The following is a 13,333-nucleotide window of genomic DNA, read 5'->3' as shown; positions in this document are numbered from 1 at the left end:
GAAGCCTTAGCTCAGTGGAATTTAACTCTCAGGTGAGTATAGAATTGCAGTTTTAGTATCAAAAAAGGTATCAAACAATTTTTTTTATATATACTAATATTGGGCAAATAAGCTTCATCTTTATAATAGGAAAGTACTGTGACTTAAATATTCTTGATATGTTACAGATCAGCAGAATACAGACTGAGTTAGCTTTAGACTTTTCAAGATCCCAACAGAAGATAGCAAGTTTCTTTTCATTTCCTGCAGGCCTTGATCCACACCAAGAGTTGCTCACTCTGTAAAAGGCCCTAAGGCAAATAGTGAAGGTTCAGCCAAATCGCCCTCAATATAAAGGTGGGATTAACTGTGTGATCCTTTACACCCAGATATTAAGCCCTAAGGAGTTCAATGGTGCTTAGTAAAGAAGGTAAAGGGAGCCCTGACCATTAGGTCCAGTCGTGGCCAACTCTGGAGTTGCGGTGCTCATCTCACTTTATTGGCCAAGGGAGCCGGCGTAAAGCTTCTGGGTCATGTGGCCAGCATGACTAAGCCGCTTCTGGCGAACCAGAGCAGCACACGGAAACACCGTTTACCTTCCCGCTGGAGCGGTACCTATTTATCTACTTGCACTTTGATGTGCTTTCGAACTGCTAGGTTGGCAAGAGCCAGGACTGAGCAACGGGAGCTCACCCCGTCGTGAGGATTCGAACCGCCGACCTTCTGATCGGCAAGTGCTAGGCTCTGTGGTTTAACCCACAGCGCCACCCACAGCGCTTACTCACAGCCAAATGTCTATTTCAATCACTTTTCTCCTTAACAGCAATTAAGTTAAGTCTTCATCCCTGTCGCTAAGCCATTTTGCCTTCCTGGATAGCCATGATTTAATGTTCAGCTACATAATAAAGAACATACAGACATAGCACAATTGCAATGACTCCCAGTCATGCTGCTCTGTTTACATTGCAATGACACAAGGGGATGGCCAGTTATTATCTTGGGCTATGCATGCAATGCAGTGCATGTGTATGCATATATTTGAATTAGGGCTCTTAAATAAAGCTGCTCTTTAGAGTTGTGACAGGGTTAAATAACTGCGGGTAAGATATTATATAATAGTGGATATACTTACAATAAACATTCCATAAATACACTGTTTTAGATGTTTGGAAACAAAATACTTTAGCTACTTCCAGCAACCATTTTGGAAGATGAAGGGATCCAGTGACCTTGCCACCTGTAACCTTTTTCCAAAACAAGTTAAAAATTACATAGTAAACCTGAAGGAACATCCATTTTAAAAAGAAGCCATTAATAGAAAACCATGCCTGTGATTTGTATTTACATGGCAGTCCTTTCTCAAGCCCTTGTCAAGGAGTTATAAATTATTGAAACATGCTATAAAATTGTGTTCTCTTTGTATGCTGCACAGAGCCATGTGAAATGTGAATAAGTTAACAATTATTAATTCCTTCCCTTCAAGTGCTGCTATTCCCTCCTTGTACCAAAGGTCTTCTGTTATTTGAGGAGATGGAACAATGTTGTATTCACATGATTGTTAATGCTTATTCATGCACAACTCAAAGAAAGGTATGTGCTGATTTTTAAAGGCAGCTTTAAGTTGTTCAGAGAACAGTATAATGTACAAGGCACCCCATGCTGGGTTGTTTTATAACTTTTCATCAAAACATTCTCAACTTTATACTATGGGACTTGTTTTAGTTTAGCTTCACATGCAGTACAATCCTGTACATGCCTCTTCAGAGATGCCCCTTTAAGGTAGGTCCCAGCTGAGTTCAATGGGACTTGTTCCCCAATAAGCTGAACATAGAATTACACCCTAAACATATTTTGAACGGGAGTAAGAATCCTTTGTACGCACATCAATGGCTATTTCAGACTAAGGAAACATTTTGTTTGCAGAAACTGAGTTTTAACTTAGATTGCAAAACACAAGGTTTGTAATTCTTTCCCCCTATTCTCCCATTTCCTTGGGTTAAAAAGTCAGGCATCTAGTTGAACATTTTTGGGAACAAATGCATGAAAGAAAGTGTGTGTGGCCTAAAGAATGGTTAAGGGATATGCAATGGAACTTTGACCACAGCAGACTACACAGACCTTCCCCTATTTTTGTTATAGCCCATCCTACCAATTTTTTTATTAGTTTCTTAGCTTTCATGTTTCAAGGCTGACTCTGCTTTAAAAATAAAAAAAGAATAGTCTTTGGATTCTGCTCAAGCTGCTGGATTTTATATTACATGTCAGATCCTGCACTCTGTGCAGCCACACAGATTTATGAGCCTCCCAGTGTGCTGAGGGGGGGAGAAAGAAGAAAAAGTTAACGGCAATCAGGAGAGCAAAGGGTTGCCAGGATTTGGAGGGCTGGCACATAAACAGAAGCTTCTCACTTGCAGTGCTTACTTGTAGTTGGCACAATGCTACCCCTGGATTTTTCTTCCATCCTGTTCCTATTGTTGAATTGTCACTGTTACACCCACTATTTAAGATTTTTGTTGGTTCACTTCAGACTGCAACTGAAGATTTTACCGTGTGACTAGTTAAAGAAAGAGGCTGTGCTTTTTAAAAACAGGGCATGCAGTTTGCCTTACCTTTCCAGCCATCCAAACTTTTGAAAACAGGCTTTCACACTTTAGCAGTCCGAGAAAGGTTCCAGTGTGGTGTTAGGTTCTACTATGGTGTTATTCTCTAACTTACCACTGTTCATGTGAGTACCAGATGTTGTATAAAATTAGCTTAGAGCATAAACAGATCATATTCTTTTCCAAGTTTATTTCATTCCAAATTATAACACAAGATGTATTCCAAACTCTGTCAGCAATATTCCATTTTGTTTTTACATATAAAAAACAACAACCATCCTTTCTTACAGGCCATGTAACTTTTACAGCAGAATTAAATAACCTTGTTCACTGAAGAATTGCCAGTAACAAACAAAATAATGTTAAGAAACTAAAGTTGCAATACAAAAATGTTCCATCTTCAGGTATGCTCACATTCTCCTCTTCTGTGTACTTATATACAAAACTGTTTAAAAGGAGGAAAAGACAATTAGGATGTTTTGCATAAATGTACTTGTATACATAATAGTGTGTATATAATAGGTATAATTATAACAGCTACAGTCCATAAACTTAATATTATTGCCAGAAATACTGGTTTGATCCAAAAATACTGATCATTGATGGAAACACTGTTTTACATCTCGTACTATAACACTGTGTGAAAAGTAAAATAAATCCAAAGAGATTTTGCTACTGCAACCTTTTGTATGAAACCTGCTACAGAACTGATTTCTTATAGAATCATGTGACTTTTTGAATATTTGCACCAACAGTGCTAGTATAGCAGCTTCCTTCTGTTCGTTATTCCTTGGAGCCAATCCTGTAGTATAGCTCTAAATATATTTTTCTTTGTAAGACAATGAAAAATCTTAGTAGTAAGACTAACACAATCCTAAAAGAGGCATGATCCTGCCAGGACTAAACATTGCTAAAGCCCACTGATTACAATGCAAGCTATTTATGCATGTGCTCAACTCTCCCACTGAAACTAAAAGGGCAAATGCTTAATGCTCCCATTGAAATTAGAAGGGCAAATAACTAGATATGTGCAGCGTATTAAACTTAAGTTGAGCCATCATATTAGAGAAGCTCCTACCTGCTAGACTGCTCCAAAACTTTCAAGTGTCCATACACTGCAGGGTCTTTTGTTTTTTTGTTTTAAATATTTATATACATGCATTCCCACCAACCCCGGCTTAATTTACCTGATCCTAAGCATCACTACTAAAACAAATGAAGTTATATCACTGCAAAGGTTAAGGATGCCCATTTTTCCAACTCTGTAAAACCTGGTGCAACCACCAAGAAAGCTAATGGAAAATGTTTGAAGGGAAGCACTGCCTAAAAATCTATTTTCCAATCCCAGGAACAATTCCTAAAATGTAAAGTAAAAATAAAACAAACCACCACTGAGCTCCATACTCTTGACTTTGAGGGCAACACAGATCACTTATTACCTTTTCGCAAAGCCTCACATGAGTTGAAATATTTAATCATACCTCAAATTCTCTCATTTGGCAAGAGGACATGAGGCAAGAGGAAGGTGTTGTAAGAAGTCATTCTGCATGAGGCTTCACAGAAGCCAAACATTTATGGATGCCTGCTTATTACATCTAATTCACCATCAAAAGTATGTACACGAAGAGCCATTACCTAATTTTTCAAAAAAAATCTTCCCTCAAAACAATTTGGATAAATACACTAAAACCCAGTATCTTCTAGTTAAGCATACTTACCATTGTTTCCTCTGATGAAAGCATCCCCATATTTATTCTTTAGTTGTCCATTTACATACTCCTCTGTCTGCTCCAGAGCTATATTCATGTACCCATCCAAGCAAGCCAGAACACCTAAAATCAATGAGACCCACAGAACTGCTTAGACTTCAGAGCTACATTTTTAAATCAAATGCTGTATTAAAAATTCAGTACAAGTACAGTACTTTATTGCAAAAAAATGACTAGGCAAGCAGAAGTGTAGAGCTATAGGTTGTTATGGTAAAAAGAATTGCCACGTCTTCCTAGAAACTGATTAAGACTGCAATCCTTACCCTATTTCCTAGGAGTAAGCCCCATTGACTTCAATAAGACTTGATTCCAAGTAGATGTTGTTAGGATTGCACTGTAGGTCACTATCTGTAATTTAGCATATGAAATGTAGTATCACTGTAGCAGAACCCTTTGCCACAAGATCAACAGTTTCTTCTCTGGAGCCTGGAAAGATTATCCTTCCATTTATGGATTATTTTAAGACTACTGTATCTTAACATTCTGCAGTAAGTTGTCATGAATTTGAATGGACATAGGCACATCAAGTTTAACTCGTTATGGTATGGCATGTATTTTATGTTTTCATATTGCAAACCACCCTGTGATCTTTGGATGAAGGGTGGTATAGAAACCAAATAAATCCGAATAATAGAAGGAAGCAGCCATGTACACAAGTCCAAATGTATGTTATTCACTGAAAACTGGAATACTACAGCTCTAACAACATTTTAGGTATACAATGTGGGAAAAGTTAATCTAAATTATCAAGTTATCTAAAAAGATAATAATCTAAGAGGCAACTTTTGTTTTAAAAGTGTGTAGTATTAAAAATGGGATGCGGGTGGTGCTGTGGTTTAAACCACTACGCTGCTTGGATTTGCCAATCAGAAGGTCGGTGGTTCGAGGCCCCACGATGGGGTAAGCTCATTGTTCGGTCCCAGCTCCTGCCAACCTAGCAGTTTGAAAGCACACAGTGCAAGTAGATAAATAGGTACCGCTCCGGCAGGTAGGTAAATGGCATTTCTGTGCGCTGCTCTGGCTTCTCCAGAAGTGACTTAGTCATGCTGGCCACATGACCTGGAAAAACTGGGACTTCCGGGTTGGCGCCTCTGGCAATGGCGGATTTCCTCCGATCGGGAGGAATCCGCTCCGTGAAAAACAGGGTCTGAACCGCCACGGCGAGGCGGAGATCCATTAAAAACCACAGGCGGGAGAAGCCTGTGGACGTGGGATTCGGCTGGCACCTTTGCGCCTTCCCTACTCGCGGGGAAACCCTGTTTTGGGGATCCGGAGCGACGTGGGGTGAGTGGCGCAGTGCTTTGAATCGACTGCTTCTTTCACGGAGTGAAGCCGCATTGCTGTTGCCGGAGAGCGCTGACTTTTTCCTGTGGACAATTGGATTTTAAACAACTACTCGTGAGTAAAACGGAAAATTGGATTCTTAAATACTTCAATTTGGCACTGAAACGGGAAGGTTATAAACAGGAAGTCCGCCTCCCGTTTTTGTAAATAGACTGAAGCAAAGACGTTACAAGTAAAGCCTTTGAAAGTTTTTGGCAAAGGATCAAATTTCCACCGGTTTAAAGTTACAAAACCCCCTTAGGAGGCAGGAGAAGAGGGGGAAATTTTGGATCTAGTGAGCCTGCAGGAGAGAGTGAAAAAATCAAATTACCACTGCTCTGAACCTGGGAACGGGCTGCCAGATGACGTTTGGAGAGAGTGCTTTTGACAGAACGGATTTGACAGCTAGATAAACAAGAGTAAGATACTGTTTCCATTGTCCCTTTCTGCATTTAAAAAAAAAAGAGGAAAAGTAACTGAAATTTTATCTTTAATGTTTGAAATTGTGCTTGAAAGAACTGATACAAGTGGAGACTGTTTCCCTCTAGAGGGAGCTTTTGAAACTGTAATAGGACTGTAGCTGGGGAATTTCCAGCTGCAGAAAAGGAGTTTGGGAACCAGAGAGTGACATTGGACTATTTAAAAATGTTGATAGGAGAGGCCATTGTGACTGTTTTATGTAAGATAAGCTGTTCGCTGGGACAGCTTCATAAGAAGATGGGTGATATGACTCTCAAAGTTGATAATTTGGAACAGAAAGTGACCAACTTGAGTCAAAAAGCGAACACTAACACAGAAATAATTCAGGACTTGGTACAGGAACCCATTTTGGCAGGACAAATGGTGGAGGAGAAGGAGGAGAAGGAGAATGCAGCTGTTGTTCAACATAAAATAATACAAGTGAGATCTGTGGATTTACAGAAGCAAATTGGAGATTATAAGTTGAGGCCTTCTATGATTGAATCTAGGAAAAGTCAGACTCCGAGGAATGGATCCCGGTTTGGATTAAAGAAGGAAAGTTGGAAAGAGCCCTCTATGCAGGGATTAACTGACTTTTGGGACATGGACTCGGGCCTGGAGGAGATTGAAGTTTTGGGGGCCTTTGGAATTGGAGGAATTTTGAAATATACCCGGAAATACTTTATGGACTGTAGTTTTAACTATGGAAACTCAGCTGATTTGTTCAGAAGGAAGAAAAGGATTGACAGGTTGGAATTCCCCCGAGATTGGCTCTTTAGCATTAAAGAAAATGAAGAAGACCTGCAGAAGGGACTTGGAAAAGAGTTAAGAGCCTCGGACATAAGATTACCAGGTTGATGGACTTTATGGAATTGACGGAAAGGACTGGCAGAATCCGAAACCTGGGAGAGGAGATGGTGGAAGAAGATTGGAAAATTTAAAGTTTTTATATAGACTTATGGTAAAACTAATGAGTGATAGAAAAATGGTGGAATGATTTTTTATTTTTTATTTTTTACGGGCTTAACAGAAATGTTATAAGGAGTTAAGCACATATAAGTAATTTAGTTTTAATGGAAAATAAGGTTAAAATAATACGTTATTTACAATATCACAGAAAATGGAGAAAGATGGAAAGGATTTGCTGAAACAATTAATAGAAGCGGAACACAAAAAGGGAGGTGTGAGGAGGTCGAGGAAACAAGGGAACGAAAGATAGAGTATGAAAAAGAGAGGATGTATGTTTTTTAAATTGTTTTTGTTTTGGGAGTGGGGTTTGTTTAGTTTAGCTTAATGTGTCTAGTTTTGAGTTTAGGTTGTGTTTTGTATTGTTTATATATTGTATTGTATTGTGTGTGTTTTCTCTCTCTCTCTTTGTTTTTTTTTTCTTTGTTTTTTCTTGTTTTTTCTCTTTTGTCTTTTTTTCCCTCTCTTTTTGTAATCTATAAAAGTAATAAATATTATTTATAAAAAAAAAACTGTCTGCGGACAAACGTCGGCTCCCTCAGCTAGTAAAGCAAGATGAGCACCGCAACCCCAGAATTGTTCACAACTGGACTTAACTATCAGGGGTACCTTTACCTTTACCTTTAGTATGAAAGAGAGCTATTTAATATTACCTGAGAGTGCAAACAAGATTCAGATTCAGAGGAAGGCTTGAGGGGGGAAATGCTACGAGTTTATTCTAAAATATGTAATAATTTTGTGGGGTTTAAAAAAATAATGTTGTATGAAATATTTTAAAAATAATGTCCTGCCAACATACTTTAGTTACAGTCGTACCTTGGTTGTCAAACTTAATCCGTTCTGGGAGTCCATTCAACTCCCGAAATGGTTCGAAAACCAAGACGCAGCTTCTGATTGGCGGCAGGAGCTTCCTGCACTCAATCGGAAACCGCATTGGAAGTTTGGCTTCTGAGAAACATTTGCAAATCTGAACACTCGCTTCCAAGTTTGCGGCGTTCGGGAGCCAAAAAGTCCAGAGTACCAAGGCGTTCAACAGCCAAGGTATGACTGTATTCTTAAACCAAGGTTTCAACCAGTTTCAAGTAAGTCCTAATGATTTTAAAGGGTCTTACTTTCAAGTTAATATGATGAAAATTCAGATACTGAAGTTGAGATCATAGAAATATAGAATTATAGTGTTGGAAGGAACCCCAAGGGTCATTTAGTCCAACCCACTGCAATGCAGGAATCTCAACTAGATCATACTTGACAGATGGCCATCCAAGCTCTGATTAAAAACATCCAAGGAAGGAGAGCCCACTACCTCTCAGGAGAATCTGTTCCACTGTCTACATACTCTTAAAACAAAAGTCCCAGCTGCAAAAGGTAACCTTGGCTAGGTATTAGAAAGGTAACCTTGGCTAGGTATTAGAAAGGTAACCTTGGCTAGGTATTAGAAAGGTAACCTTGGCTAGGTATCTGATATCAAGGAAATCAGAAAAGCAGACCAAGGTCTCGGATCATATTTATCAAGGGAAGTTTTTAATGTGTGACATTTTAATGTGTTTTTAATCTTTGTTGGAGGCCGCCCAGAGTGGCTGGGGGAACCCAGCCAGATGGGAGGGTACAAATAATAAATTATTATTTTTTATTCTAAAAGGATGTTATTGGAAATGTGGCAAAAAATATTTGTGAATACTTTAAAGAAAACTCTATAAGTAGAACTGTATTTTCTCTCTCAATGTAAAAAAGGAGGAAACCCTACAAACTTGTAGCTTTCATGTTGTGTTTGTCAAGCATTAAATGGTCTCTTTCCTAGAATCACCTCTAGTATGGTAGTGGTACAATGAAAACCTCACTCCTGAAAAGATGTACAGTCTCAAAGCTCCCCATCAGCTTTCTTCTTAGCTATAGAATCCTTTTAAATGAAGTGAGTTCTTGGGAAATTTAAACATTTAATTTACACTCAACATCTTAGAAAGATGGTCTAGTATTGCTTAGAAATGTCATCACAGCCTCATCCTCATTTGGAACACCAAGTAGGCTTAGAATTTAAGTAAATCAGCTAGGGTTGCCAGGCTTACTGTTCAAAACAGCAAATTCTCAATCCAAAAAGTTTGGCTAGGATGATAAAAAGATTCCAGATGTGGGGACTAAATTAATCTCACTACTCCTACCTTTGTATATATAACCCATAATGCCTGAGCCTGACTGTGAAGAACTCTCCAAGAACAGGCCAGGATCATAATCCAAATTATATTGGTTCCTTTCTTCCCAACTCAAAGATCACATAAATATATCATGATGACTGGTGCACAAGACTGACAGAACTTACCTCGATAATCAACTCCAGAATTCAACTTTACAACAACTGGTCTTCCAATGATTTGTTTCAAGAAATCACTTGGAGTTTGTTTCCGTAAACTCATTTTGACAGATCTGGGAGGCTAAAGGAAACAGAAATAGGAAAACGGTTGAAATGCAGAACTCAAAACAGCACAAACAAATGCTCAACAAACAGAGGTAGGATGCTGGCTCTGTAAAGTGATCATTTGGGAAATAAATATCAAACAAGAGGATAAAGCAAAAAAAAATTTGAAACGAGGCTTTTGAAACTGCAGTTCTACAGCCATTGCATGAAACTACTCTCAACTACATACAGTTTGATATTCTTAATAAGAAGCTTATCTAACACATCTGTTCACAACACACCACCATTTGAAAACATTCAAAGTACTCTGGCATGCCTTTATTCTGTCTCTGTAGTTTTTCTACAAAAGAACTTCACAGTATTGTGGAATTTGGATTCTTTTTTTAACATGGTGACTATGGATTTATAAATAAATAGCTAACTGAGGAAGCATAAGCACAGGCACTCTCATCTCATGTACAGCTAATTCAGAACTTTCATTATTTGAAGGCAGTAACATACTGATGAGTGAAATCACTCCAAAGGTACATTGATATAATCGTATAACAAGCCTAATTTGTTAAACGTGTAAATAACCATCTAAAACTTCAGATCCATTTAGTAAATTATTGTTTTTGCAACTGGATACATGTTTCCTAGAAGAACAAGTTGGTGTTGGCAGCATTTCCTCAAATATCACAATAAATATGATCTATTTAAAATCTCTAAATCTGCTTTTCTTTTGAATATCCTGAACTCTGCACTTTTTGCTAAATCAAATCAACTTATGCCCATTTCACAATATCCATAGCAGCCCAGATGTAACATACTAGAAGCCTACACAACACAACTGACATAACTGGGATTTATGCTGTAACAGATTAGGGCTCCTGCCCAAGAACATCAGCAAAGGATTCATCAAAATATTTTCTTCATTTATTGCCTCTAATATGGTGTTCTGGATTTTTAAGAAGTGTTTTAACTATTCTTATTTTCCTTTTCTATTTTCACCATCATTCACCAGCAACAAGATGATGACAGTCACAGATAACCTAGAAATGAAAACCTACAAGTGGACAGGATGCACAAGGTTTCTGCATGCAAACAAACACAGGTCAGGCCCATTCATTCATAAAAGCTCCAGATGACCCAATTATTTCCAAGACAGCTAGAGGTAGTATCATTATACTATGCTTCTCTGCACCAGCCCTGGCAACCTTGGACACATGATGTACAGTGTATATGTACCCCAGGAAAAAATAGGGCATTCTTAAGTGTCCACAATTTTCCATCAAAATGTTGGGCATAGACCAATCAGACATTTGGATTATAAAATTCACAAGCAGAGACTGGAAGAGCTGCTTAAGGAAAATGAGTCAAGAAGCCTTGCAACTTAACATTTAGCACTCCCATAACTATTTTCTGGGACTCCTCCTGGAGTCCTGCTGGTGAAGGGTGGGTAATAAATTTAATAAAATCAAGGTATCTTGTGGGTGCATACATATAACAGCACCAGAGGAAGCTTTCCAGTAAACATTTCCTGAAAGAACCTAATAGAGACCTAGGCTCCTTGACCTATCGCCATTTGAGTTATTTGGCATATGCAATCCTTGTGAAGGGCAGGATTAAAAAAATAAATGTCGCTTTCAAGTGTATTCCTATTCTACACTGATGTAAGAAGTTTGCACTTGGCAGTTATTTTGTTATTACCCGCGTGTGCTCCTGCAAAGGCCACTGTGACAGTAGCTGTGTTCCCGTGTGCTGTACAGTAGTGATCAAAGGGACGTATAGGAAGTGGGTGGGTGTGTCAGGTTCAAATTACTGCCCAACTATTAAAGAACCGCCGGGTAACACCGGGCCAGCCCCACCTGCCTCGCAGGTTTGTTGTGAGGATAACGTGAACTTGGGGAGGGAGAAGGTGTAATGCAGAACTGCAGCAGATGAATTAATAATTCACAATTTGCGCGAATTCGAACCCTCTCCGCTGCCAGTCCTTCTGTGGGGTCGTATACCGTTAAGGAGCGCACGCCGAAGCCAGGGAGGCTGCTCGGCAGTGTATCGCAGGCACCCAGCAAGGGGAAGGGCTGCGGAGCCGAAGCCCACACAATGCGACGGCCAGGGCCGCAGTCTCCCGCTTTTTTTGGGGGGGGGGTGTCACTTGACTCCCAAGCCGGCGGGGTCTAGGAAACCAGCGTCCAGGGCCCCCTCGTTAACAGGGCAGCTGCGAGGCGCTGAAGGAGAAAGCGACCCCCTCGACGGCCGCGGCTTGCGAAGGGAGCGGCCCAGCCGCGCAGGCCCTGAGGGAGGCCGCGGCCTAGAATGTTCCGCCACAGCAGCGCGCGCGGCCTCCCCCCCCCCCCAACCGCCACCCCTCGCGCCGCCGCTGCCCTGGAGTTCCACGCTTGCCCGCCCTCAGTCACTCACCCGCGCTTCTTCGCGTTACTTAACTAGCTCGGACGGTTTTTCCCGAACGTAAAAGAAAGATGATGGGCTGCTGGCTCCGCCAATCAGCGCGCTGCAGCTTCGCGTCGCAGCTACGGTGCCCCGACCCGGCCAAAAGTCTTCGCTTCCTCCGCCTTTTCAAAATCAGGGCGGAGTTCTTTCCTTAAGGCTAGAGAGAAGGAGTCCCGTTGGACTTAAATCGGGTTTATTTCCGAGGAAAGGCGACGTACGCAGGGGGATCGGGCTGTAGGGCTCCCTTTGAGAGAGTCCCGCCCTGCTAACGGTATAGGTAGGAGAAGCCGCGAGGGAGGAGTTCATAAGCCGCCCGCTTTGGTTTTAGTGAAATAAATACGCGCGTTCAGCGATAAAAAGCGAGCTGTGCCTTTGTTTTCAAATCAGGACGTTGTTGCTGCCGCTCCCAAGTATTATAATCATAAAACTGTAAAGTTGGAAGGGGGCACGAGGGTCATCTAGTCCAACCCCCTGCAAATGCAGGAAACTTTTGCCCAACGCGTCTGCCTTAATAAAGAAATAGCAATCCTTGGAAGGGTCCCCTGTAAAAAAACGCCTTTTGCTTCGGAGTTGCCAGAAAACCTGTTGCAACAGGGTGGGATGCGCTGGTGCTTTCTCCAGGCAGAATCTGGCCCCTCTGCATAGAATTTGCCCCCCTATCATTAGGCAGAGTGGAGCAACTGCCTCAAGCAGCAGGTGCTGGCAAGGCATCAGGGGTGGCCTCTCCAGTGCCCTCTGCTGACCTCATTGGTGGACAACACTAGACCATTGTCAGTATTGGAAAACATGTTTGTGGGCTTCCTATAAGCATATGATTGGCCACTGTGAGTACAACATGAGCTTTTTTGGGGGGGAGCTGCAACAATTGTTGAGCTTTGTTAGGAAAAACCACCAAAACTTACGTAGCTGGCGTTTTGAGGGACGGGCAGTGGCTCCACCCACCTGCAGCGGCGAAGACACCTAGCAGCTGCCATGCCGCCCTGCATCTCCTCTGCTGCCCAGCAGTCCAGCCCCCAATGCCCAGCAGCCACCATGCCAACCTACAGCGCCCCCCCCCCTGCGCCCGGGTCGGCTCGCCACCCTACACTACAGGGACTAGGTAAGCTTTTGGCCTCATCCACCATCAATAAGATTCAACTGCCAATCCAATTAGCCCTCTGTGTAATAGAGGTGCTGCCTTGTTCTTTGCCTCAGGCAGCAAAATATCTTGAGCCAGCCTTGCGGCTAGGGTCAGCTGTTCAGAAATCCCTGTTATCGGCTTGTGCCTAAACACGTCACTCAAAAATGCCCCACTGGGTTTGGCAAGATTTCCTTTGTAGAATATGTGCATAGAGGTTTGCACATGTTTACTCAGGCTGCATATACATAACTTTAAAGCACATTCAAAGTGCACC

The 13,333-nt window shown here is 41.2% G+C and overlaps 1 protein-coding gene across 5 annotated transcripts; it reads right to left on the bottom strand.

Annotated features, from left to right (window-relative positions):
• Nucleotides 1–2,749: 2,749 nt before the first annotated feature.
• On the bottom strand, nt 2,750–12,060 carry LOC308469130 (U6 snRNA-associated Sm-like protein LSm6). Of its 5 annotated transcripts, none has more exons than XM_081024453.1 (4): nt 11,910–12,060; nt 9,411–9,522; nt 4,298–4,411; nt 2,750–3,024 (listed from the first exon to the last, which is right to left on the bottom strand). In XM_081024453.1, the coding sequence occupies exons 2-4, from the start codon at nt 9,502–9,504 to the stop codon at nt 2,990–2,992; spliced, it is 243 nt and encodes an 80-aa protein (XP_080880579.1). In that variant the 5' UTR covers nt 9,505–9,522; nt 11,910–12,060; the 3' UTR covers nt 2,750–2,989. The 5 variants fall into 5 exon arrangements, with proteins under 5 accessions (XP_080880579.1, XP_080880580.1, XP_080880582.1 ...); XM_081024454.1 differs by lacking the exon at nt 11,910–12,060 and adding an exon at nt 11,462–11,788; XM_081024456.1 differs by lacking the exon at nt 11,910–12,060 and adding an exon at nt 11,498–11,788.
• Nucleotides 12,061–13,333: the final 1,273 nt, after the last annotated feature.

Source organism: Podarcis pityusensis (assembly GCF_964106645.2).
Source record: "Podarcis pityusensis genome assembly, contig: HAP1_SCAFFOLD_946, whole genome shotgun sequence".
NCBI lineage: Eukaryota > Metazoa > Chordata > Lepidosauria > Squamata > Lacertidae > Podarcis > Podarcis pityusensis.
The sequence above is the reverse complement of the archived record's forward strand: the minus strand, read 5'-3'. Positions and strand labels throughout refer to the sequence as shown.